General features: G+C 40.9%; 1 protein-coding gene across 1 annotated transcript in view; it reads left to right on the top strand.

The window, feature by feature from the left end:
* arfrp1 (ADP-ribosylation factor related protein 1) overlaps positions 1-8,168 on the top strand; it is a 20,388-nt gene extending 12,220 nt beyond the window's left edge. The window contains exons 4-7 of the mRNA XM_026169198.2: positions 2,094-2,175; positions 5,258-5,328; positions 5,695-5,795; positions 6,807-8,168. Of these exons, the coding sequence (XP_026024983.1) occupies positions 2,094-2,175; positions 5,258-5,328; positions 5,695-5,795; positions 6,807-6,894 (342 nt within the window). The 3' untranslated portion in view covers positions 6,895-8,168. The remainder of the gene's footprint in view (positions 1-2,093; positions 2,176-5,257; positions 5,329-5,694; positions 5,796-6,806) is intronic.
* Positions 8,169-26,957: the final 18,789 nt, after the last annotated feature.

The following is a 26,957-nucleotide window of genomic DNA, read 5'->3' on the forward strand; positions in this document are numbered from 1 at the left end:
TTAACTTATGGCTTTTAAAAAAAAAATCGAGATATATATCTTATATCGCCATCCAGCTAAAAAATATCGAGATATGAATTTTGGGTCATATCGCCCAGCTCTAATATATATATATATATATATATATATATATATATATATATATATATATATATATATATATTAGAGCTGGGCGATAGAACGATAACGATATGTATCGCGATATAACTTTTACTCGATAGAGAAATTAAGCTATCGCGATAGACTTCGCCGCTCTTGTCCTCAGAAAAAAAAAAAAAAAGGTCAGCCAATCCAAATTAAGTAGCGCAGAGCTGAACCAATCACAGCCGCAGCATCACGTCGCGTGACTTGTTACGTACAGCACAAGTGCCAAGCCGCACGTGTGTTTGTTTGGGAAGCAGCCAGCGGGTAATGGAGGAAATGAGTGTGCCGACTAGAAAAATCAACCGAGCGTGACCGAAGAGAAAACAGATGATGGTTCCAACGCCGGAGAGATTGTCGAACGGAAGAGCCAGAGAAGTTCCGTAGTGTGAAGGTATTTCGGCTATTTCAAGTCTGACAAAAAACAGAGTAGCGTGCACTGTAAATTGTGCCGAAAGCAAGTCTGGAAATACAATAAACTGGTGCATGCGTCACACTGTGCGCCACGTTATTGTTTCGGTGAAATGAATTTCTACAATACTGTTAATTCTACTCTCTGCAGTGTTTAAATGCTTACATATACACACAGTTACTGTCCCTCCACACATACGACTCGGTTCTGCTTCTATGCCCCAGCTTTGTTTACTTTTTCCCACCGAGGCTTCTAGACTTCTGATTGGCCAACATTTCTGCACGGTTAGGAATCTAGCGCCACCTGCTGCTTTGGCATGTTCATAGCAGCGTTTTCCTTCATTTCTGCCTTTATGTGTGGACGGGATTATTTTTTAAAACGAAAATGGAAAAATCTCCGTTTTCAAAAATACCCGTGTACGTGTGGACGTAGCCTCAGTCTCTGACTGGAAGCGCTAATTCATCATTCGGCTTTTGTCAGACTAAAGTAACTGTTACAACTGTTTGAAAAGCTCAGCTATACAACAAGGAGAGATTGAGAATTTCCTTTTAGTTCTCAGTTTATTTGATATTGACAAAAGTTAGTCAGTTTTGTCTGTTCTTCTGTAAAACAAACTAAGATTTATTTTTAGAATTAATATTTTGTTTCTAAGTGGAATTGACAATTTAGTCTGTTTCGTTTGTTCTATTTTGAAACTTAAACGCTTTAGCGGCTGCCTTTTGTGTAGTTTGCAATATTTGCCTTTATTTATCTGAAAAAGTCTCATGTTCCTTAAGTACATCTACCCTGTTGAACTTATTATGGGAAATAAATATTTAAATAAAAACAAGCTGCTGATTATTTCACATTTTACTTGTGAGCAACGGCACATTTAAATCTTACAAATATAGTTATTTGGCTTATATCGTGATAGATATCGTTATCGCCTGAAATGAAAAAAACATATCGTGATATGAAAAAAATCTCATATCGCCCAGCTCTAATATATATATATATATATATATACACATACATATATATATATATATATATATACATATATATATATATATATATATATATATATATACATATATATATATATATACATATATATATATATATATATACATATATATATATATATATATACATATATATATATATATACATATATATATATATATATATATATATATATATACATATATATATATATATATATACATATATATATATATATATATATATATACATATATATATATATATATATACATATATATATATACATATATATATATATATACATATATATATATATACATATATATATATATATATATATATATATATACATATATATATATATATATATACATATATATATATATATATATACATATATATATATATATACATATATATATATATATATATACATATATATATATATATACACATATATATATATATATATATATATATATATATATATATATATATATATATATATATACATATATGTTGTGACGTGTTTTCCTCTTCATGGTTGTATCTAGTACTACGCTGAATCCCATGGAGTCATCTATGTGATAGATTCAACTGATGAAGAGCGTCTGTCAGAATCAAAGGAGGCCTTTGGTGAGTAACCTTCTTGTCTCTGTGTTATTTACTGAACAAATGGAAAAATGGAAACATTGATATTTCTTCTGACATTCATAGTGCTGTGACAAAGCACTTGCCCCTTAATCCCTCCGCCAAGGAGGTTTTGTTTCTGCTAGTGTTTGTGCGCGCCTTCGACCTTCTGTCTGTCTTCATGATAGTTTGAAAATGTTTGTGTGAATTCTGATAAAAACTGTGGGGTCATGTTAACGATCCATAAAAATTTGGCTTGCTTGCACCGATATCTTTTAAGGTAAACTTCATGATTTATTGTTCAAAAAGTGACAAAAATCCTTAGAACATATAAACTGTGATTCTCACAAGTAGAAAATATAACACATAGAAAGTCCTGCATAAATATTAAAAATATTGATCTCTGACCTCGCCTTCAAGATCAGTAGATTAATCTGAAAGTCAAAATGACAAAACTATGCTGTTTGCTACAGTTGTTTGTATTGCCACATATAGGTTATTATATTTGAGGTTTTTGGATCTCAGAACTCTTCTTCAGGGCCAAATAAGGTCAAATAAACAAAGATTTTGTTTATTAAGGTTAAAAAGGTATTCAGATCGACCTGTCCCTGTGTGAAGAGATCATTTCCACCCAAACCTTATAACTAGAAATGCAGTCATAACGGTTACTATAAACATCACAGTATATATAAGCCCTATTATGGAAGTCTGTAATATATGGCCTTACACACTAGGGCTGCCACAAACGATTATTCTGATAGTCGACTAGTCACCGATTATTTTTGCGATTAGTCGACTAATCAGAGCATGCATCCATTGAACGTAAAACGTACATGTCACGGCTGGCGGAGAGCCGTGTGGAGTGGAGGAAAAGGAGGACCCAAAATGCAGCAAACTGATGATACGAGTGACGTTTATTTACAGGGTGGTAGTGGCAAAAACAGGCAATGAAGCATGAGTAATCACAAACGGAAACCTAAACTGGGAGAAACTAAGTGACAAACCTGAGACCATACAAAAGGGGTGCGGGGCAGAGAGACGCAGAGACAGGAACACCATAGAACGCAGAGATACACGGATGAACGCAGACGAGCCGACAATGAACATAGACCGACACCCACTAAATATACACACGCAAGGTAATCAGGTAATCACACACAGGAGGGAAGAACAGCTGAACCTAATACACATGAGGAGCAGAGGACAAGCTGAACACAATGACAGACACAGACTTTCAGAACAAAACAGGAAATCTAGAACCCGAACCGGACACAAGGGGGGAGGACACAGAATAACTAGAACAGAGGAAAATAATCACAAAACACAAAACGCTGGGTCAACGACCCAGGACCATGACAGTACAGCTTATTGCACCAGCAGCATCTGCTCTTATATAACTATCATTAGCTTACAGCTTTAAGTGTGTAAGGTCTGTGCTAACTAACAATAAAGACAAGATGATAGTTTATTAAATTTTAATGAAATTTGCAGATTGTTTCGGTGAAGTTTAATAAACTCCTTGCTATCTAAAATATAACAGGACACCGGAGTAAATTCTCGAGCATCTCACACTTCTGATAATCAGCTGTCTGCTTGACGTTTATTCAATGTAAAAACTTTAATCTAAGCCAAACCGATTTACTCAGGAACAAATAAAATACTGAAAAACAATAACAAACAATAACATTTTTAAGTTATCTAAGTGACTTATATATCATGTTTAACCTGAGTAGCGAAAGACGGCGGGGGGTTTGAAAACGATTTGCCGGAAGTCCGGTGTTCTCACGGCTCTAGTGACCTTGCCCCCGGCTAGCTATCGAGCTAGTGGGTAACAGACGTCTGCGAAAACGTCGGAGCGCTTTTGAAAATATGCGGTGTCTTGATAAACTGAGCAGATATTTGAGGTTTGCACAGCTACATTCTTGCCTGAAAATATGTTAAATGTTTATTTTGTGACCCAGAAAGAATAATAAGAGTAATATTAAAACTAACTAGCTGCCGCCATTGTTGGAAACTGAGCTGGGCTGCGCTATGAATTCTGGGACAGAGCTACTTCTTCTTCTTCTTCGGGGTTTAACGGCAGCTGGCATCCTTGTACATGCAGTGCTGCCATCTTCTGTTTCAGTCCGTTATTACACTCGTAAATCCTGCTACTTATTCCTGCGTCTTTTGTGATCTTTCAAAGCTTCAAACGACACGTCGACTATTAAATTAGTTGTCCACGATTTTAATAGTTGACGTAATCTGTTACACACACCCACACTCAGGTTGTCTTTGTTAGGCCTTAATTGTACTTTGCAGGGGCGTAAACAACAAAGCAGAGTGCAACAGCAGTCTGCATGTCTTTTAGCAAAGAAAAATAACAAGCATAAAATCATTTTAGGTTATTTCCCCACCATCCATCCATCCATCCATCCATTCGCTTCCGCTTATCCTTTTCAGGGTCGCGGGGGGCGCTGGAGCCTATCCCAGCTGTCATAGGGCGAGAGGCGGCGTACACCCTGGACAGGTCGCCAGTCTGTCGCAGGGCTAACACATAGGGACAGACAACCATTCACACTGACATTCACTCGCACATTCACACCTAGTGACAATTTAGATTAATCAATTAACCTATCCCCACAAGGTTATTTCCCCACCATTGTCACAAAATACCATCAGAGCATTCTGTGCAAAGGATAAACTGTTTAATTATTTGGAGACAAAACATGTTACGGAGCCTTCCATTCGTCCAGACCAGCTTGGCACAGAGAAGGGCAGTCTGAACTTCAAGCCTATCCAAGCTACTATAGGGCGAAACACTATGGACAGAGTGCCAGCAGCAGAGACAAACAACCGTTCACACTCATATTTACACCTATGGACAATTTAGACTCACCAGTTAACCTAACTCCACTAAGTGAATGTCTCTGGACTGTGGGAGGAAGCCACACAGACGCAGGGACAATCTGTCTGATATTACGATCAGTTTGAAGATCTGAAATGTGTGACGAATATGAGATGAGAAATGAAGGAATCAGAAAAGGTGCAGGTACTTTCTCAGAGTGCTGTATTATTGAATCAGTGATTGATCTCTCTTCTCTTCCAGAGAAAATGATCAGCAGTGAGGCACTGGAAGGCGTTCCGCTCCTCGTGCTGGCTAATAAGCAAGATGTACCGGTACCTGGACTTTTTATTCACACCAAGCATTCATTCATTACACATGCACTGGTATTCAATACCTACTGCACAATCCACTTCGTATTGTCTCTGTCCTATCTTTGTGTATTGGACATAGATATAGTTAGTAATAGAACCTTCTTATCTCTTAATTTTACCCAAATTTAGCGAGTTATTATTTATTTGTAATTTCTAGTTTTATATCTCTTGGAGATGTATTTTTTATATTCTCATAAATGCACCATTGAGGTGGTTGGGGTGAAACAGCATTTCGGGACGCTGTACACTGTGTGTGTGTTGACAATAATGACCTAGAATCTTGAACTTGGTCACTGCCTTCAGTCTTGTGTATGTTCTTTTTCTCAGAACTGTTTGTCGGTGCCCGACATTAAAACAACCTTCAGTGACTGTGCTCCAAAGATTGGCAAGAGAGACTGTTTAGTCCAGCCTTGCACTGCTCTCACAGGGTAAGACTACAACAGTTTTAAATGATGACTTTGTTTGCAACAGCTTGCTCTCACACATGATGCAATGTAGCATTGTGTTTTTATTTGATTCAATTACAGTGAATGCAAATTTGCATCAATTTAAGTTTATGATCACATCTGTTAATAGACAAGGACTGCCTTCAACAATTCAAATAATAACATTGCATCAAACGTTTTCTCACATTTAATTACAGTCCCTTCACTTAAAATGCAAAAACAACCACAAAGTGGTGATTTCCAAATATTAAAATCCTAAATTTAATTGGAAATAGTCAAAAGACCTTTTTGTAATGTTTTCATTTCATTTTCAAAGTGTGCCAGAGGTTTTTAATGGTTGACAGGTTTGCACTTCCAGCAGCATTAATGGGGTCAAAGTTCCTCGTGCCACGATCAATAGAAAACTGCACCATCACAGATTCTTCTGAACTGTAAGATGGATGGTCATCCTTTTTTAACAAGGGTGGATGTTTCAGAATGTGATTGCACAGCCCTCCTTTTCCTCAACCCAACTTAAATGAGCTTGAGCCTCAGAGAAGACATTAGCATTTGTTTTTGTTTGTCTAAAGTCACATTAGTGGATGCAGTGGATTTCACAAGTAATTCTCAGCAGATGCAGTGATTTCCACTCTGTCTGTTTTTAAAGTAACATCCCAGCTGTTGAGCTTTCAGCCTTGTCCTTTCTGTGAAGAAATATTTTGCACCGTTTTGAGTTCAGTCCTCGTTGTTTACTGTTGTCTGCTTGCAGACTGGTGAACTGGCCCATCTTCATTTTTCAAAGACTCACCTTTTTCTATCATTGCTAAGTAGCTGCTGTTGGTCCGGGCAGCAGCTACAGCAGTATTAAATTCAAAATGAGCGTATATTAGGAAATGCCTTAGTTTTAACGTTTCATGTGTTTTTGTATTGCTTTCAATGAAATGTTAGTCTTAAATAATTTCACACTCTGTAGATGTTAAAAGAAATATGAAACAATCTGCTTGTTCCGTACAGGGACGGCGTGAATGAAGGCATTGAGTGGATGGTGAAGTGTGTGGTCAGAAACATTCACCGGCCACCGAGACAGAAGGACATCACATAAGATGTTTGTCATCTTTCCACTGTGATTTTGGACGAGTTTCTCCTTGAGGACATTCCATATGTTAAGCCCTGGAGCTGATAACTCTCACCTTGTGTTTCCTGTGACTCTTTGGATTTCTGCTTTTTGGACTTCATCATAATGTTTTTATCAACAAACATAGATTCAGATGTACTGTGAGCAGACGTCTGCCTGTTTGTGCCTACACTTTTTGAAGGTGTGTCGTTTACTTTTGCTGGGATCAGTGCTGCAGCGTCTATATGGAGCACTTTGAGTGCACAGGAACACTGACGCATTAAATATACAAGCATTGATGGGCGCTATTTTTTCACACTATCAGATTCAATAAACAATGATCCGTGTTTTTTTGATGAACTTAACGATACTGCAGTATTCCATCATTAGAACCTTTAACATATAAACAGTTTACATTTAGCTAGGTTGGTCTCTCTTTTTTGTCATTAGGCATAAGACAGGAATTATTAGTTATTGATCCGTGCTGTCCTTACACAATTTTCAGCATTTGGAAAGAGTCACTGTAAAGTTAGCATCCACTTCTGACATTAGGAATTTAGGAATTGGCTTTTTATGAACAATTCCTAATCCTCCGCTGGTGATGTGCCTGTATCACAGTTAAAAACAGAGCTGTACTATACTAGTATTGCCTAGTTGGTTCCCACAGGTAAACTTTGAAATATCATTAGCTGTAACCTTAGTCTTTCATCCTGTGGTTCAATTCCAGCTGTTTCAATTTCAGAGTTATTTGTTGCAACTAACTTGACCAATAGAGATAATAATGAGTCAAATAAGTGCACAAACCAATCCTACACAACCACAAACATGAATCTTTTGCAAACACTATTGCTCTTCCAGTACAAATGTGTATCGATGTAGTCAGTTTGATAAAGAGAATTACATGAATGATAAACTCTTCACAGTTACCACATCACGGCCCAGTTGTCAAATGACGGAAGAGTTTGGACAGACATTTCTTTGGGAATAATGTTCCTGCTGAAGACTTTCAAAGACTTCGAGAAGCTGACCACGCACTTCTCTGTGCTGTTTGTTCTTCTGGTCCCTGCTTTATGTGTTGATTTATACCATAACTATCATTTATTTAAGTTAGACAAACATGTTCAAATTGTTCAGGTGCCACTTTAACTGTGATCATGGGATTTTTAAATCTTTGCATGCATTATTTTTTTTTATCACTATGCATTTAGATTCCCATGACTATTAAAAAGAAGAATTCTTGATGAATAAATGGGGACAAAGAACTTTTGATTTTTCCAGTCTGTAAATTTAAAATCCCAGTAATGTGAGCATAAAATTAATTTGGTCTAACTCTTGAAAGAAGAAAAAAATACTTTTCTAATAGTTTCTTATACATGGATGTGGTTTAGCTCTAGCACCAAAGGATCAAACATCAGTTTGCAGGAATACTGTAAATGATTTAATAAATCGATATGAAGTGGCTCAAGAGTTGGGAGTTCGCCTTGTAATCGGAAGGTTGCCGGTTCGAGCCCCGGCTTGGACAGTCTTGGTCGTTGTGTCCTTGGGCAAGACACTTCACCCGTTGCCTACTGGTGGTGGTCAGAGGGCCCGGTGGCGCCAGTGTCCGGCAGCCTCGCCTCTGTCAGTGCGCCCCAGGGTGGCTGTGGCTACATTGTAGCTGCCATCACCAGTGTGTGAATGGGTGGATGACAGGTTGTGTAAAGCGCTTTGGGGTCCTTAGGGACTAGAAAAGCGCTATACAAATACAGGCCATTTACCATTTATAAAGTCAGGACACTGAAGTCTTACTAATCTCTGCCGAATCAATGTCAAAGCAGATATTTGTCATTCACTTTTTCTGCCAGTCGCTTATACTTTATGATAGATGATTCTACTAAATTTCTCATTTTAATAAAAAATAATGTGTCATTTGGGATAGTTTAACATTCAGCTTCCTATCAGTCCTCATACTGACCTTCACAGCTGTGAAGGTAAATTTGTTTGTCACTAGCTCAAGAACCACAGCTATTCCTGTCATAATTGTTGATTCTCATTGCTGATGATCGCAAGGTTCAACACCATCAGAATCAATATCATCTATCTCAATATCACCTTTCTTTGCTTTTTGTTTTACAGGGTTTTTACATTACAGCTTAAAAAAATCAAAATACTTCTATCAACCTGATTCTTTTAGTCCTCACGCTGGACAGAGAAGACGCTGACTCAGTGTATTCAAAATATATTCAATCACTTTATTCAAAAAAACCCTCTGGAAAGGAGATGTGCACAGCGCGAAACCTCCTGCAAATCTAAAGCTTCACCGACAAGATATGCGATATAATCTACACCCACACTCCTGTCTGGCTTTCATGACCCGAAGGTCATCTCCTGTTGTTATCATCTAGCAGCAGAAACATGAGTTACAATCTCTGAAAGGTCTGCATTAAAGACCCTGTTTATCACAGTCTCATGTCGCCAAGCAGTCTAATAGAATAGAATAGAATTCAACTTCACTGTCATTGTGTTAATAGACCTGTTATTAAGGTGCACGGGCCATTGATGGGGCTGGGTGGTGGTATCCCTGCCCTGGTTCAAAGAATTGCCCTTATCTAGGGTTTTAGTGCACTCCAGCATCACTGGGCCGTTCGCAACGTTTCGGCATGTTTTTGCCTTCTTCAGGCCGACCCAGTGTGTCTTGTCTTTGTCTTTCTGTTTACCTCCCTTGGCTTTCTATACTTGTGTTAGCTCCACCCATTTGTGTTTTCATTTGAAAAATTCTTTCTTAGTTTTTGTGAAACATTATATTTTTCTTACTGTTTTTCTCTTTGTTTTCTTTCATCTCTTTGTTTGTCTTTGTCTTTTAATGGCACCCCCTGTCTTTTTTGACATCCCGTCCTTTCTGTGCTTGTCTTTCTATATATATGTGACTTCTTGTCTTTTTGTGTTAGGGAATAAAGTTATAGTTAGGGATAAGGTTAGGTTTAGGGCTGCAACACATGGCTGGAACGTCTATTATGGTGGGACGTCATTCCACTGGAATTCAGCCATAACCCAGCACGGACCATGAGAAAGCACGTCCGGCGATTTAGCTGAAAACATCAGAAGATCCGTTTTGTCGGCCATCCAAAGGTTCAGCAGTAATGCACTCTTAGCAGCTGCAGTCTCCACTTCACAATCGCTGCAGCACATGTCCAGCAAAATCGCTGGACATGCTCGTAGGCAAGAAGTGAAGCAGAACATGGCGGGGAGAAGTGAGGAGAACAGACACAATTTTGCACCGGAGGTTTTCGGGAAGCTTTTATTTTGGTATTTCCATTGATCCGTGCAATAAATTTGCATATTAGCCTAAACATTTAGATTTAGCATTTAGATTTAGATTTAACATTTAACATTTAGATTTAAATATAATATTTAGATTTAGATTTAACATTTAATATTTAGATTTAAATATAATATTTAGATTTAGATTTAACATTTAATATTTAGATTTAATATTTAACATTTAGCATTTAGATTTAACATTTAGATTTAGATTTAACATTTAACATTTAGATTTAAATATAATATTTAGATTTAGATTTAACATTTAATATTTAGATTTAATATTTAACATTTAGCATTTAGATTTAACATTTAGATTTAATATTTAACATTTAGATTTAACATTTAACATTTAGATTTAACATTTAGCATTTAGATTTAACATTTAGATTTAGATTTAACATTTAACATTTAGATTTAAATATAATATTTAGATTTAGATTTAACATTTAATATTTAGATTTAATATTTAACATTTAGCATTTAGATTTAACATTTAGATTTAATATTTAACATTTAGATTTAAATATAACATTTAGATTTAACATTTAACATTTAGATTTAACATTTAGCATTTAGATTTAACATTTAACATTTAGATTTAACATTTAACATTTAGATTTAACATTTAGATTTAAATATAATATTTAGATTTAATATTTAACATTTGATGAAAAGTTACAAATATTTTACTAAATGTTGTAAAAAATTACTCGAAAAAACATGTTTTTGTAAGGTTTTGAGCTAAATGTGGAACAATGTTGTCATTAATTTCAGCATGTTTCACTTTACAAACGGCGCCCCATAGAGAGCTGGACACTTTTATCTGCACTAACAAGAAGAGGGGCCACGTCCTTCAGAACCACACACACACTCCCTACACACTAACATCCCTCTGCCTATGAATAGATGTATTCACTGTTGTATTACTTTTGTATATAAATAAAGACAAGTGCAAGAACAGAGCGCACATCACAGGGCCCCACTCTGGTGGGAGCGTTCTGTGATCATGCCCTTGCAAGTAAAAGCTGCAGCGTCTGTGTGTTTCTACCTTTAGATTCTCAGCTGAAGAAGTGTCTTTAGAATAAATCTCTTGACACAATTAAATCTCAATCACAAAATGTGGATCACTCTTCATTGCACAAGCATGTGTGTGTGTGTGTGTGTGTGTGTGTGGATCACTTCTCAGTGAATTGAATCAGCATTTCGACTTGTGCGTGTGTGTGTGTCATTTCTCACTCAATCAACGAGTGCAGATGTGTTCATATTAGAGCTGGGCGATAGAACGATAACGATATGTATCGCGATATAACTTTTACTCGATAGAGAAATTAAGCTATCGCGATAGACCTCGCCGCTCTTGTCCTCAAACAAAAAAAAAAAAAAAAAAAAAAAGGTCAGCCAATCCAAATTAAGTAGCGCAGAGCCGAACCAATCACAGCCGCAGCGTCACGTCGCGTGACTTGTTACGTACAGCACAAGTGCCAAGCCGCACGTGTGTTTGTTTGGGAAGCAGCCAGCGGGTAATGGAGGAAATGAGTGTGCCGACTAGAAAAATCAACCGAGCGTGACCGAAGAGAAAACAGATGATGGTTCCAACGCCGGAGAGATTGTCGAACGGAAGAGCCAGAGAAGCTCCGTAGTGTGAAGGTATTTCGGCTATTTCAAGTCTGACAAAAAACAGAGCAGCGTGCACTGTAAATTGTGCCGAAAACAAGTCTGGAAATACAATAAACTGGTGCATGCGTCACACTGTGCGCCACGTTATTGTTTCGGTGAAATGAATTTCTACAATACTGTTAATTCTACTCTCTGCAGTGTTTAAATGCTTACATATACACACAGTTACTGTCCCTCCACACATACGACTCGGGTCTGCTTCTATGCCCCAGCTTTGTTTACTTTTTCCCACCGAGGCTTCTAGACTTCTGATTGGCCAACATTTCTGCACGGTTAGGAATCTAGCGCCACCTGCTGCTTTGGCATGTTCATAGCAGCGTTTTCCTTCATTTCTGCCTTTATGTGTGGACGGGATTATTTTTTAAAATGAAAACGGAAAATCTCCGTTTTCAAAAATACCCGTGTACGTGTGGACGTAGCCTCAGTCTCTGACTGGAAGCGCTAATTCGTCATTCGGCTTTTGTCAGACTAAAGTAACTGTTAAAACTGTTTGAAAAGCTCAGCTATACAACAAGGAGAGATTGAGAATTTCCTTTTAGTTCTCAGTTTATTTGATACTGACAAAAGTTAGTCAGTTTTGTCTGTTCTTCTGTAAAACAAACTAAGATTTATTTTTAGAATTAATATTTTGTTTCTAAGTGGAATTGACAATTTAGTCTGTTTTGTTTGTTCTATTTTGAAACTTAAACGCTTTAGCGGCTGCCTTTTGTGTAGTTTGCAATATTTGCCTTTATTTATCTGAAAAAGTCTCATGTTCCTTAAGTACATCTACCCTGTTGAACTTATTATGGGAAATAAATATTTAAATAAAAACAAGCTGCTGATTATTTCACATTTTACTTGTGAGCAACGGCACATTTAAATCTTACAAATATAGTTATTTGGCTTATATCGTGATAGATATCGTTATCGCCTGAAATGAAAAAAACATATCGTGATATGAAAAAATCTCATATCGCCCAGCTCTAGTTCATATGTGTGTTTCTCTTCATTCTGAGTCGGTGTGTGTAGATGTGTGTGTTGGTTTACTTAACAGTAAATTACCATGGTAACATATAGCATGAATTTAACCTGCTCTGGCTTCAATTAGGGAATTATAAATGGGTAGTGTTGGCAACTTGTGACGCACCAGAAAAGAGCTGCTATGTTAGTAAATTGTAGCCTAAATGGAAGCAGGGAGACAAAACAGCAAACATGTCAGTGGTGTGAGTTCACAGATAGACCATTATCAAAACTCTAAGATTAGGACACAGCAGAACCTGACTGATGAAAACTGAGTGTTTCTTTGAGTTTGTCATGATGTGCTGTGTGACATGCAGGAAGGACCCAAATGAAGGGCTCACAGATGGAAACTTAAAGCGTAGCTTCATTCGCTAGAAATACTTTCATAGGAAATTAACAGAAAAACTAGAAACTTAGCTAAACTCAAGAAACGAAGGAAAAACAAAAGCAGGAGCACAGAAGCACGGACTAGATACAGGACACAGTGACAAGAGTTACTAGAGAAATGACTGGAACAAGAAAAAACATGAAGACAGAACTAAAGCTACACTTGACTTGAGAGGCTCAGGAACCAAAACCTAAGAACAAGAAATCACAAACCAAGAAGAAAAAATACTAAACACAGACTAAAACACTAGTAGTCAAAAAGCCATGATAACATCTAAAACAAACACCAACCCAGGACTGTGACAGAGTAATGTTCAGCCATCTTAGCCATCCTCCCCTGGCACTGCCCCCTGCACCCACAGCACCCCACAGGGTTGTGGGGCGAGCAGCCTAAGCAGAGAAGTCCGGACTTCCCTCTCCCTGACCACCTCCTCCAGCATTTCCAGGTTAACACCAAGGCGTTCCCGGGCCAGCCGAGACATATAATCACTCCAGCAAATCCTGCTTCCTCCCTGGGGCCTCCTCATGCCCCTAAACCCTCTGGACTCCCAGGAGGCATCATAGTCAGATACCCAAAGCACCGTAAAAGGGGTCAATCAGCATTCTCCAGAGGTTGGCTGGCCTCTGCCTTAGATATAAGGGGAGGAGCAGGTGGTCAGAGTAGAGCAGCTACTCCTCTGCATGGAAAGGAGCCATTTATTGCCTCAGTTTCAGCTTCAGTGGTGTTAATTGTCTGAGAGTAAGGCTTAAATCTAAAAATATATTTAGAAAACACATCAAATATAGCATGCTCAATCGTAGCTAAGTCCATGTGCAAAACATATTTAAAGTCACCAAGTACAGTGCAGGTGTCGTGTGTGTCTCCTCTGCAGGGAGAGTTCAGGTCCAGGATCAAACAGGGACATCAGGAACAGAAGCAGCTCCATTGATCCGACTCCTCTGATGGCTGATCGATCAGTTCATAGATCCTCTGAACTGTGACAGAGGTCTCACTCTGGAGGAAGCTCTCAGCACTTTCCAGCAGCTCCTCCATCATGGAGGACGTTCCCTCACTGTAACAGGTGGAGGAGAGCGGAGAGGAAGCACAGGTGGATCCTCTGAGGAAGAGGAGCGTTCCTACAAACCACGTGATCACATGAGCAGAGGGGCGTGGCCTTCAGTGGTAGTAATAAAGGAACAGTCCACATGTTCCACTTTGAAGGCTCCAACAAAGCAGACCTGTGATCACTTTGACTCAGTATGATGGATTCTTTGGATTTGTCTTTGTTTCTCTGGCTTTTCTTGTGTGTCTGTAGCTGTGTCCCAAAACGTCGGCCGCATCCTTCGGAGGACCCGGCCTTCCTGGCCTACGTGGGCCGGGTCCTGCAAAGACCGAGAAGGCCAGAAGTGCGAGGCTATGAAATGGGATGGTCCAGCCTTCAGATCTGTGTCACCGCTGTGTGGGTGGAGTTTAATAAACTCGCCGTCTGCTCCTTGCTATCTAAAATATTACAGGACACTGGAGCAAACTCTCGACCGTCTCACACTTCTGTTTAATCAATTTTCTGTTTGACGTTTATTCAGCTGTGTGAAAACCCCGGAGGAACCCACCCGATGGATTAATAAAGTTGCATTTAATCTAATAATCTAATAACTTTGATCTCAGCCAAACCGATTTACTCCGGAACAAATAAAACACAGAAAAAAGGCAAACAATTACAATTTTAAGTTATCCGAGTGACTTATGGTAAATGGCCTGTACAGCGCTTTACTTGGTCCTAAGGACCCCAAAGCGCTTCACACATCCAGTCATCCACCCATCCACACACACATCCACACACTGGTGATGGCAGCTACAGTGTAGCCACAGCCGCCCTGGGGTGCACTGACAGAGGCTGCCGGACACTGGCGCCACCGGGCCCTCTGACTTATATATCATGTTTAACCTGAGTAGCCAAAGAGCGGGGTCTGAAAACGATGAAGCCGGGAGTCCGCTGCTCTCGCCGGCTGTGTGACCATTGAACCCCCCGGCTTGCTATCGAGTGGGTGGATCCTCATTGCTGTGCACACAGGCCTGTGGCTTATAACCAACTCCAAGTTCAGACTCAGAGGCTGCTGAAGCTGTTTTCTGGAACAGAGACGTGTTGGATATAAAAGCAACTCTTCTTTATGTGTCAGCACTGAGGAAAGGAGCAGCTTCGTTTCTAAGTGTATGAAGGACTGTAGCAGTGTGTGTGTGAGCTTTATTTCACAGACAGAACCATGTCAAAAACACAACTTCAGGTAAAAACAATACAAAATCAAAGAGTCTGATCAGAAGGATTAAACAGAGGAGTGTGGGACTGTTTTTAACAGACAGCAGGTTAAGCCAGGCTGGAGGAGTAAACTGAGCCTTGGTGTGAGCAGCAGTGTGTTTGACAGGAAGCTGAGATAAACAGTCTGGAGCCCATTTAGTGCTTCATATGAAAGTGTGAGGATTTTAAAGCAAATCTAAAATCAAGCAGGAGTCAGTGTGAGAATGATTTGTGCTTTTCCTCAGTCAGATGCTGGGAGTTTCAGTTCATCCATGTTCAGCGTGCTGTGGTTTGTGTAACAGGAGAATATGACAGTATAAATCAAGTCTTCATGTCACTGAAAGCCTCCACAGTCTGCTATGGAGGTGCATCAGTTTGGATTTACAAGAAGAACATTTCTTAAACCTGCCACAAGATGGCGCTCCAACAGAAGGGATGTCCACAGTGTAACACAGACACACACATACTAGGGATGGGTATCGAAAACCGGTTCTTGTTGAGAACCGGTTCCCACTGTTTCAATTCCTTGGAATCGTTTGCCACTTTTAAAAACGATTCCCTTATCGATTCCAGTCGCCCCGAATGACGTCATCACGTTGAGTAGCGTCTTTTACCCAGTAGGAAACACGGCGCCTGAGCGGCACAAACGCTCAAAAGTTTGGTTACACTTTATGAGAAAGGATGACAACAGGGCAACGTGCAATACTTGCAAAGTAGAGATTTCATCAAAGGGAGGAAACACTACGAACATGCAAAAGCATTTGCTCAAAAAACACGCGATTGCTTTCAACGAATGTCGTGTTTTTGATCCGCTCCGGACTAGCGAAGCTCAACCCAGCAGCAGCGGTAGCGTTTCCACGTCCTCTCCCGTTAATACTGCAGGTAACTAATCAATTAGCATTGCATATTATGTTAGCGCGATTTACCTTATTACAAATCCTGCTATTACTGTGCGTTGCATTTTGATAACCATGATGAGAGAGACAGAGTCTGGCTGACTCAGATGCTGGCAGTTCTCGCTGCAGTCTACCGGTAGCGTCTCCTTTCAGGCCAGGATAGACGAATGTCACCCAGCAGTGTCTAAGTTTGTGGTCAAAGGCTTGCACCCATTTGCCACAGCAGATGTCCCCGATTTCACTTTGGTAAGTGAATGTGTTTAATTGTAGGCAGGACATTACTGGATATTCTTGTGTAATTGCTACAGAATAATTTATGTTAAACTTTGTTATTGCTACAGGAGAATATTTATTTTATTATTTTACATATACATTTTTTTTCCTGGGGACCCTGTGACACCCCATTGAAGAGCCGTAGGCTGTGGATCTCTTAAGATCTCACTGTTGGGTTTGTAAGGCCATGTTACTCTTCTCTTTGAACAAGATAGAATAAGATAGAACAAGATAGAGAAGATATAAAACACAGTTCTAAGCTAATCGACTTTAGTGTTCTCCTTTTTAAAAAAAAAGAATCGATAAGAGAATTGATAAAGAATCGAATCGTTAAACAGAATCGAAAATGGAATCGGAATCGTTAAAATCTTATCAATACCCATCCCTAACACATACTGTGTGAATGTGTGAGTGAATGGGCTTTCAACACAAGGCTCCTGCTGCTACCTTTAATTACATAATTAGCTAACAAGAACAAACTGTTAATTACCACCAAAGAACGGCTCCAGATTTTAGCTGCTGACCATTTTGTGAAACGTTGATTACATCAGCTTATTGTTTATTTTTCAACCTTAATATCAGCTGCTTTAAAGGAGCCTCGTTCTCTCGCAGTGATAGTTTTCTTCACTAGATGCAGTGCAGGCACAGTCTGTGTTTCTAAACTACACACTAATATTCACTGTTGTGCAGCTAAATCCTCCCTCTGGATGGGAAGAATCCCTGTCAGGCTTCAAACACCTGGCTTGGTGTTCTGGAGCTAATGTGTCACCTGTGAGGACTCTGAGATGAACACACAGCAGACACTTAATAACAATAATAATGGACTGGATTTATACAGCACTTCTCAAGGCACCCAAAGCGCTTTACAATACCACTATTCATTCACTCTCACACACTGGTGAAGGCAGCTACAGTTGTAGCCACAGCTGCCCTGGGGCAGACTGACAGAAGCGAGGCTGCCATATCGCGCCATCGGCCCCTCTGGCCAACACCAGTAGGGTAAAGTGTCTTGCCCAAGGACACAACGACCAGGACAGAGAGCCCGGGGATCGAACCGGCGACCTTCCGGTTACAGATACGCTGCTGTGATGCAGCACAGCGCCACCCTGTGGTCATCACTGCACTGGTGACACTACAAACAACAAGTATACAGGATGGACGGTGGCCCTGAGAGCTCACACACACTGCTGCTTCTAAAACACCATGAAACAGGAAAATGCTGTGAAAGCACAAAATAATCACAGTTCAAAGAGACAATAGTGACAGAAACAGAGGCTTCACTGGTGCTGAGGGAGAAATCCCAGAGAAGCTTCCTTCCTGCCAGTATACGAGCCCACCAACAGAGACAGGACCAGTTCATCCTCCATCACTTACTGTGGCTCACGTTGCTCTTCTGTTGCTTTGCATCACAGACGTGTCTTTACTGGCTTCTTGTTCTAATTGCACTTAGAAACATGTTGTCTTTAACCTGTCACAGCTGCCCAGATGTTGCTGCTGAGAACATGTGGAGCTGATTCATGTAGTCATGTGTCTGTGAACAGCCAATCACAGGAAGACTTTCAGAAGCAACAGAAACTCAGAGGAACAGCTGAGATGTGCTGAGTGACACAAGAACTGACAACAAATGTTAAAGTTCAAATGGTGGTTTTGTTTGCAGGGACTGTGAGTGGATGGAGATCCTGGTCCTCCTCAGCTGTGAGTTCTTCCTCTGTTGTGAGAACCTCAGGGGGAGAACATGTGCTCACTCTCAGCTGCTTTAACAGGAAAGAAGCTCTTTTAGATCAAAGCTGAGAAACTGTTTGTAACAGCGAACTCTGTCACCTTTCTCTCCTCAGTCTGCTGCTGGACAGGCCCATGAAGCTCTGCTGTAAAGGCTTCCATGTCCCAGGCTTCACCTTTACCTGCTGACCAACGGGAGGCGTGGCCAAAACAGCGATGGGGAGTGGAGCAGCAGGTAGCAGAGGTGAGTCTCTTGTATGCAGCCTGTTATCTGTGGGACCAGGGAGGACGTGACAGCAGATGTTGCTGATTCAACATCTGTGTGACAGCTGGAGCAGCACAGTCTGCAGGAAACATCTGTATATGTAGGAGACACCAAGGTTTACATGGTGGAAGCAGACGACTGACTCAAGCAGCCTCACATCACAGGCTGCTGGCTACAAGCACATGACCACAGTGACTGGTTTCACTGGTGTCTGTCCCAGTCTGTGGCAGAGACACAGGAAGTCACAGACAGCCTGCACACAGCGTTTCCTCTGGAGTGTGTTTCACACCCTGTTTGTGTTTCTCACTAACATGTTGTAGTTCTTCCTGCACACAGCAGCACTTTGATCATTTCTCCTGCTTTTCTTCCTTTTCTAGCTTTTATACACTGACAGTAACACAAAACTCCAAAGTCATCATTTGAGGATCTTATTAAGAGTTTCTGTGAGTTTAGTGAAGTCAGCCTCTCAACAATAAGTGTGTGTGTGTTGATTATCTAATATTCAGAGAGGACTGCACTGATGTAGCATCCAGGTGAGCAGCTTATGAGCCAACAGGGGAAATTTAGCTGTATTATTGTTGTTTAAATGTAATAATTTATGATTTCATGTTCCAATATTTCACTTTTCCCAACGTTTTGTTATCATTTGGTCTGAAAACCATGACAAACAGCAGTGTTACTGTTGTTAGCATTAGCTGCTATAGAGCACTCAGTCATTGTATTGGTGTTAGTGACATGAACATATCTGAGCTAACTGTGTGTTCCAGATGTGCAGCAAACCCAACTGTCCCTGTGTTTTCCTGCTGTAGACATTATCCCCATGATGCTGACATCCTCTGGTGGGACGAGCTCACACGTTTATGGATTCAGATGCTAACTGGACCAGACTGGTGTCAACCTTTGTGCGATAGAAGCAAATCAAAGAAGAGCTAGTTGAACCTGAGCTGTCTGTAGTGGTGACACCAACACCATGGCAGCCTGCACATGCTGACCCAGGGTCAGTGTTGAACCTATAAGCTGTGTCCTCACAGTTCAATATGTCCTCACTGCACAGATCAATGACATCAGAGCTGTAATGTTGTTCCCGTCTCACTAAAACTTCTGGCATAAGGTGACTTTTCTGGGTGATTCCTACTCCAGGGTCACCAGTTTGAATCCCTGTGTTACTGCTGGGAACGTGCTGCTAAAGTGCCCTTGAGCAAGGCCACGTCCAGCTTATGAAGCCAACCCTGGGCTCTGCTTGCTGGCAGTGACAGAGTAGATGAAACAGCTCAGTGGATGCTAACTCACAGCTAACAGCGCTCTGTCATGGATAAGTGAAATAAAGCTGACTGACCCACAGCTGCACACAAACACCTCCAACACCTACAGGTCAGCAGATCCACTGCTGTCTCTGATGGGCCCAAACTTTGCTTGTTCAGCGTTTGCTGCTGCTGACTTTGAAAATCACACCAAACATGGAATCAAATATATCGACTCAGCTTAGACTACAGAGAAGCTCGGCACTGCTCACAAAACTCAACACAAAAGGCTTTTTAAAGACAACAATCACTTTGACAGACACACAAACACGACTGAGTACAGAGGAGCTGCTGGTTTGAAGCCACAGAAATGTTCAAATGTTCAAACACACTGCAGCGTTGCAGCCGTGATGCATTTGTGCTGCTAAGGCCACACACATCAGCTGCCTTACATTTTAGTACCAGTTCATCTCTGACCATGGCAGCACAGTCTTTCCAGTACAGTGATGTTGGTGGGGACATTGGGGACTGATTGTTCATTGGCTGTAAGCCGGTCACATGGACGTTTAACTGGTGCTTTGATTGCTCTGTAGTCTGTTGTGCCTGTGAGCTGCTCCTAAAATGAGACAGATTATAATTGTCACCATTCTGTTAATGACTCTTATTATGTGCGCTCTCCTCCACTGTCACACTAAACACATTAAACCTTTATTTTTGTGTAAAGTCAGGATTTATTGGCTCTTCTTAAAAGCGTCATGAAGTGCAAAACTCAGCAAACATTATACAAAAGTAGATTTAGAAGCTGAACTGAAAACATTTAAAGTGACAGTCAGCACAAATCCAGCTGACATCTCCATCCAACCCAAGTCTTCATTTAAAGTCATTATAACTGTGACACACGTTTGTTACAGTATTAATCCTGCCTGATGCTGCAGGGCAAACATCATGAAACAGGCTCAGCATTTATTTCCATTATGAAACTTTATCATTAAAAACAAACCATTGTTCTGCAGTCGTCCCAGGACTGTCGGTCAAACGTTCTCTCCACATGTTTAAGGCTGAGCTCACTTTATCGTCTGCCTGAAGGAGGAAAGCAGATGTTACTAAACATCACAATAAAACATATGAAATGGGTGCACATGAGGAACGTCTGCACTGTTAAAGCCATGCAAACATCTTCACACATGAAGCAGCAACACCTCTCAGTTTAGCAGCAGCTGGTAAAAGCCACAGTGATCCTGGAGCCTCCCTGAAGGACTCGTTCATCAGTAACTGTCAGGAGGACGATTAAACCTTCTGCACACGTCCTGTAGTTACACACTCGGGAAGAAAGACGACGTCCTCGCTCTGCAACATGATTTGTGTTTCATCCAGGACGCTCAAACACAGATTGGTCTCCAAATATTAGACGCACTGGTTCTTCATGCGTTTCTACCTGAGCACTCAGAGTCATTTCTACAACAGGCCTCCTTCACCTGCTGGTGCCTCTGTTTCTGTGTTTGGCTGTTTCCATCAGTGCCTGATGTTTGTGATCTTTGATCTGTTCTGAAGTCTCTCTTTGTAACACAAATGTTGTTTGGCTTCTTTTGCAAACAAGGCAAAAGAACTTTAATGGATTCATTTGCTGATCTTACTTTTCTGATGCAAAGCCGTCCTTTCAACGCTTTAGAAAGAAAACCAAACAATGTTTTTAAAACTTTCCCAAAATGTAAAAGCTATTAAAACCATAAACTTCTGCTCCTTGATCATGTGATTCTTCTTCTAGACTATCTGTAATTGTTATTGCTGATTGTCAATAAAGTTGTTTTTTATAAGTTATGTTGTAAAGGAAGCTTGTGGCGAGGGAGGAGGGGCGACTAAAAGCAGGTTCATATAGTGGGAAAGTCCTCAGGTCATGTGAGGATATTTACTGATGCGTCAACACTGTCAGATAAAAGAACGGCTGCTGCATTTGTTCTCCCAGAAATAAGTTTGGTGATGAGTAAAAGAATTACAGATGATGTGGCAGTTTATACTGGGAGCTGGTAGTGATGTTACTGGCTTGAACTGGGTGGAGGACGCACTAATATGGAGGTATGTGGTTTGCTGGGACTCTAGCAGCGTGCTAGTGAGTACAGGTGATGTGTCTTCAGACTCTAGGCAACATATTGTTTTTGATATACTTCATTTACTGTATAGAATCAAACACAGAGGGATAGAAGTGGATTTCTTATGGCTTCCTGTGAATATTGGTGTTGATGCAATGAACAGGACGATACGTTTAAAAAGGTGCAGCAAGAAGAAGTCGTGCAGGTTTGACTATAAAATACAGTGAAAGTGAGGTGAAGAGTATAATGAAGGTAAAGATGAAGGACGAGTGGCAGGCACACTGGGACAGAGACGGGAAAGGCAGATATTATTATACAGAAAACAGTCGTGTAGAAGAAGCTGCAGCAGAGACGAGGATGTAATCTGGAGACTCAGAGTTGGTCACACAGGCTTGAATAGCACACTTAAAAAGATAAACATGACACAGGAAGTGTGACTTCTGTGGACCAGAGGAGACGTTTGACGGATTGTTAGCGTAGTCAGGATGCTGGATGGAAACGCTGTGCCTGATAGGATGATTACAGGCTGGACTTTGTCTTCCTGTTACAGATGGATCCAGGCCCTGGATGACTGCTGGACACAAATGACCCACACTAGGCTGCCTTCATCCATCCTTTCCTCCTTCATTGAGACTCTGAGTCAGCATGTATGTAACAGGGTGGGTACCTACAACTACCTGGATGGTGGCAGTAACAGCAGCAGTAACAGCTACAGTATGTTCAACCCTGATTCTTTTGTCCCCAAACAGAGAAACCCGACTCATAGTGTGTTAAAATATTGATATTTCTTTTTATTCAATCATCTTCCAGAAGAGAGAGACCTCTGCATAGCTCAAACGCCAGCTGCAAGAGCTCTAACATTAGAATACATTAGAAAAGTATTGTAGACCTGCACCAGACTGGGAAGATAAGATAAGATAAGATAACCTTTATTAGTCCCACACGTGGGAAATTTGTTTTGTCACAGCAGGAAGTGGACAGTGCAAAAGTTATGACGCAAAAATTAGAATACAATAAGAATAAATACAGTACACAGCTGTACAGAATAGAATAAAAGTGAATCTACAATAGGCAAGCAGCTTGGTGTGAAAAAATCAACTGTGGGAGCAATCATCAGAAAATGGAAGACATACAAGACCACTGATAATCTCCCACGATCTGGGGCTCCACGCAAGATCTCATCCCGTGGGGTCACAATGATCATGAGAACGGTGAGCAAAGATCCCAGAACCACACGGGGGGACCTGGTGAATGACCTGCAGAGAGCTGGGACCAAAGTAACAAAGGTCACCATCAGTAACACACTACAACGGCAGGGAATCAAATCCCGCAGTGCCAGACGTGTTCCGCTGCTGAAGCCAGTGCATGTCCAGGCCCGTCTGAAGTTTGCCAGAGAGCACATGGATGATACAGCAGAGGATTGGGAGAATGTCATGTGGTCAGACGAAACCAAAGTAGAACTTTTTGGTATAAACTCAACTCGTCGTGTTTGGAGGAAGAAGAATACCAAGTTGCATCCCAAGAACACCATACCTACTGTGAAGCATGGGGGTGGAAACATCATGCTATGGGGCTGTTTTTCTGCCAAGGGGACAGGACGACTGATCCGTGTTAAGGACAGAATGAATGGGGCCATGTATCGTGAGATTTTGAGCCAAAACCTCCTTCCATCAGTGAGAACTTTGAAGATGAAACGAGGCTGGGTCTTCCAACATGACAATGATCCAAAACACACCGCCCGGGCAACAAAGGAGTGGCTCCGTAAGAAGCATTTGAAAGTCCTGGAGTGGCCTAGCCAGTCTCCAGACCTCAACCCCATAGAAAATCTGTGGCGGGAGTTGAAAGTCCGTGTTGCTCGGCGACAGCCCCAAAACATCACTGCTCTCGAGAAGATCTGCATGGAGGAATGGGCCAAAATACCAGCTACTGTGTGTGCAAACCTGGTAAAGACCTATAGTAAACGTTTGACCTCTGTTATTGCCAACAAAGGTTATGTTACAAAGTATTGAGTTGTATTTTTGTTATTGACCAAATACTTATTTTCCACCCTGATTTACGAATAAATTCTTTACAAATCCTACCATGTGGATTCATGGATTTCTTTTCCACATTCTGTCTCTCACAGTTGAAGTGTACCTCTGGTGCAAATTACTGACCTCTGTCATCATTTTAGGTGGGGGAACTTGCACAATCGGTGGCTGACTAAATACTTTTTTGCCCCACTGTATTGTGTATATTGTGCTATTTCTTACTTAGTGTATTGTGTCTTTGTTCCTGTTTGTGCTGCAGCACTGTAACCTAAATAATTTCCCCTGGGGATCAAAAAAGTATTCTGATTGTGATTAAATGACGTGAAACCAGTCAGAGCAGAGGACGGTGATGTAAGGAATGGGATTTTAATCAGCCAGTCTCCTTTAACTCTCAGCATCACAAAGTAATGTGGTAACATCTGGACTGATGTGTTTACTGTCAGCTAGTTTAAATGCTGTAGGTTGCAGTCGTTGCTCTAACACTATAACTGTAACAGGGCTCAGTGCTGGTTCTAACAGTCTGAGCTGCTTCAGGCTTTATTTGTGAGGAGCACAGCAGCTTACAAACACGTGGCTGGGCCTGGACCCAAAGGAGTGTTTGTTAAAGCCTGCAGTGAATCCAGCAGCAGAATGATGGAAATGCAACACAGCAATGATGAAGAGGAGCAGCATTAAAGCCAAAGTCCAGTTCATACAGTTAGGTCCATAAATCAAATAAGGGAAAATAAAATGTTGGTTGGATGCACCTGTTGGCACCCTTAATGGTCGCTATGGTAACGCGTAAACATTTCTTTCAAAATAAGACACACGACTACAACACAGGAAAAGACCCAGGGAAACGAAGTTATCGATAAAAACCCTGAAAACCATTGTTGGATTTATATTTTATCATTGTCATTTTTATTGGGGAATATCTAACCATATATGCTTAGAGGTGTATAAGCAATTGTGTAATGATAGTAGTCTTTAAAGACTTTGTGTGACTCCAGAGTGTTCTGGCATTCACACCCACGTCCTGGGATCATGGGAGAGGTGCTACCTTCTCTTATTGTTTTGTGGTAGGATGTCTGTTTTAGTCTAAGTGCCTTTTGTTTAGATGAACTGCTGGACTTCCAGACCAGCAGCTTTAGGGAAGTCGTTTATGGGGTCACACTCTGACTCCACACACACACACCTACACACACACCTACATAACATACAGTGTTATGGTACATGTTTGATTTTGTATAATATATTGTTAGAGAACAAATGCTGCGCGTTTAATTTGTGTCAGGCAAGAAAACATTACAGCGCATGTGTGGTAGCAGGTTAGAGTGAGCCAGGACAGCAATGGAAATGTGCGTTGTAGCAGCAAATAGTGCTTTGACCGTGACATCTTTTGTTTGTATGTACGAGTCAGAAATAAATCTGAACAGCTCACAGTAAGAAGTGGAAGAATTATTTTTTCGAAGCTTGGGACAGAAATTTGCCACTACATACAGACTAGTACCTTTGTTCACGTGTATGTTAATGAACCTATGTACAGTGGGGCGAAAAAGTATTTAGTCAGCCACCGATTGTGCAAGTTCCCCCACTCAAAATGATGACAGAGGTCAGTAATTTGCACCAGAGGTACACTTCAACTGTGAGAGACAGAATGTGAAAAAAAAATCCATGAATCCACATGGTAGGATTTGTAAAGAATTTATTCGTAAATCAGGGTGGAAAATAAGTATTTGGTCACCTCAAACAAGGAAAATCTCTGGCTCTCACAGACCTGTAACGTCTTCTGTAAGAAGCTTTTCTGTCCCCCACTCGTTACCTGTATGAATGGCACCTGTTTGAACTCATCATCTGTATAAAAGACACCTGTCCACAGCCTCAAACAGTCAGACTCCAAACTCCGCCATGGCCAAGACCAAAGAGCTTTCGAAGGACACCAGGAAAAGTATTGTAGACCTGCACCAGACTGGGAAGAGTGAATCTACAATAGGCAAGCAGCTTGGTGTGAAAAAATCAACTGTGGGAGCAATCATCAGAAAATGGAAGACGTACAAGACCACTGATAATCTCCCACGATCTGGGGCTCCACGCAAGATCTCATCCCGTGGGGTCACAATGATCATGAGAACGGTGAGCAAAGATCCCAGAACCACACGGGGGGACCTGGTGAATGACCTGCAGAGAGCTGGGACCAAAGTAACAAAGGTCACCATCAGTAACACACTACAACGGCAGGGAATCAAATCCCGCAGTGCCAGACGTGTTCCGCTGCTGAAGCCAGTGCATGTCCAGGCCCGTCTGAAGTTTGCCAGAGAGCACATGGATGATACAGCAGAGGATTGGGAGAATGTCATGTGGTCAGATGAAACCAAAGTAGAACTTTTTGGTATAAACTCAACTCGTCGTGTTTGGAAGAAGAATACTGAGTTGCATCCCAAGAACACCATACCTACTGTGAAGCATGGGGGTGGAAACATCATGCTATGGGGCTGTTTTTCTGCCAAGGGGACAGGACGACTGATCCGTGTTAAGGACAGAATGAATGGGGCCATGTATCGTGAGATTTTGAGCCAAAACCTCCTTCCATCAGTGAGAACTTTGAAGATGAAACGAGGCTGGGTCTTCCAACATGACAATGATCCAAAACACACCGCCCGGGCAACAAAGGAGTAGCTCTGTAAGAAGCATTTGAAAGTCCTGGAGTGGCCTAGCCAGTCTCCAGACCTCAACCCCATAGAAAATCTGTGGCGGGAGTTGAAAGTCCGTGTTGCTCGGCAACAGCCCCAAAACATCACTGCTCTCGAGAAGATCTGCATGGAGGAATGGGCCAAAATACCAGCTACTGTGTGTGCAAACCTGGTAAGTAAGTAAGTAAGTAAGTAAAATTTATTTATATAGCACTTTTTTAAGACAAAA

This window comes from Astatotilapia calliptera, chromosome 5 (genome assembly GCF_964374335.1).
Source record: "Astatotilapia calliptera chromosome 5, fAstCal68.1, whole genome shotgun sequence".
NCBI classification, from domain to species: Eukaryota; Metazoa; Chordata; class Actinopteri; order Cichliformes; family Cichlidae; genus Astatotilapia; species Astatotilapia calliptera.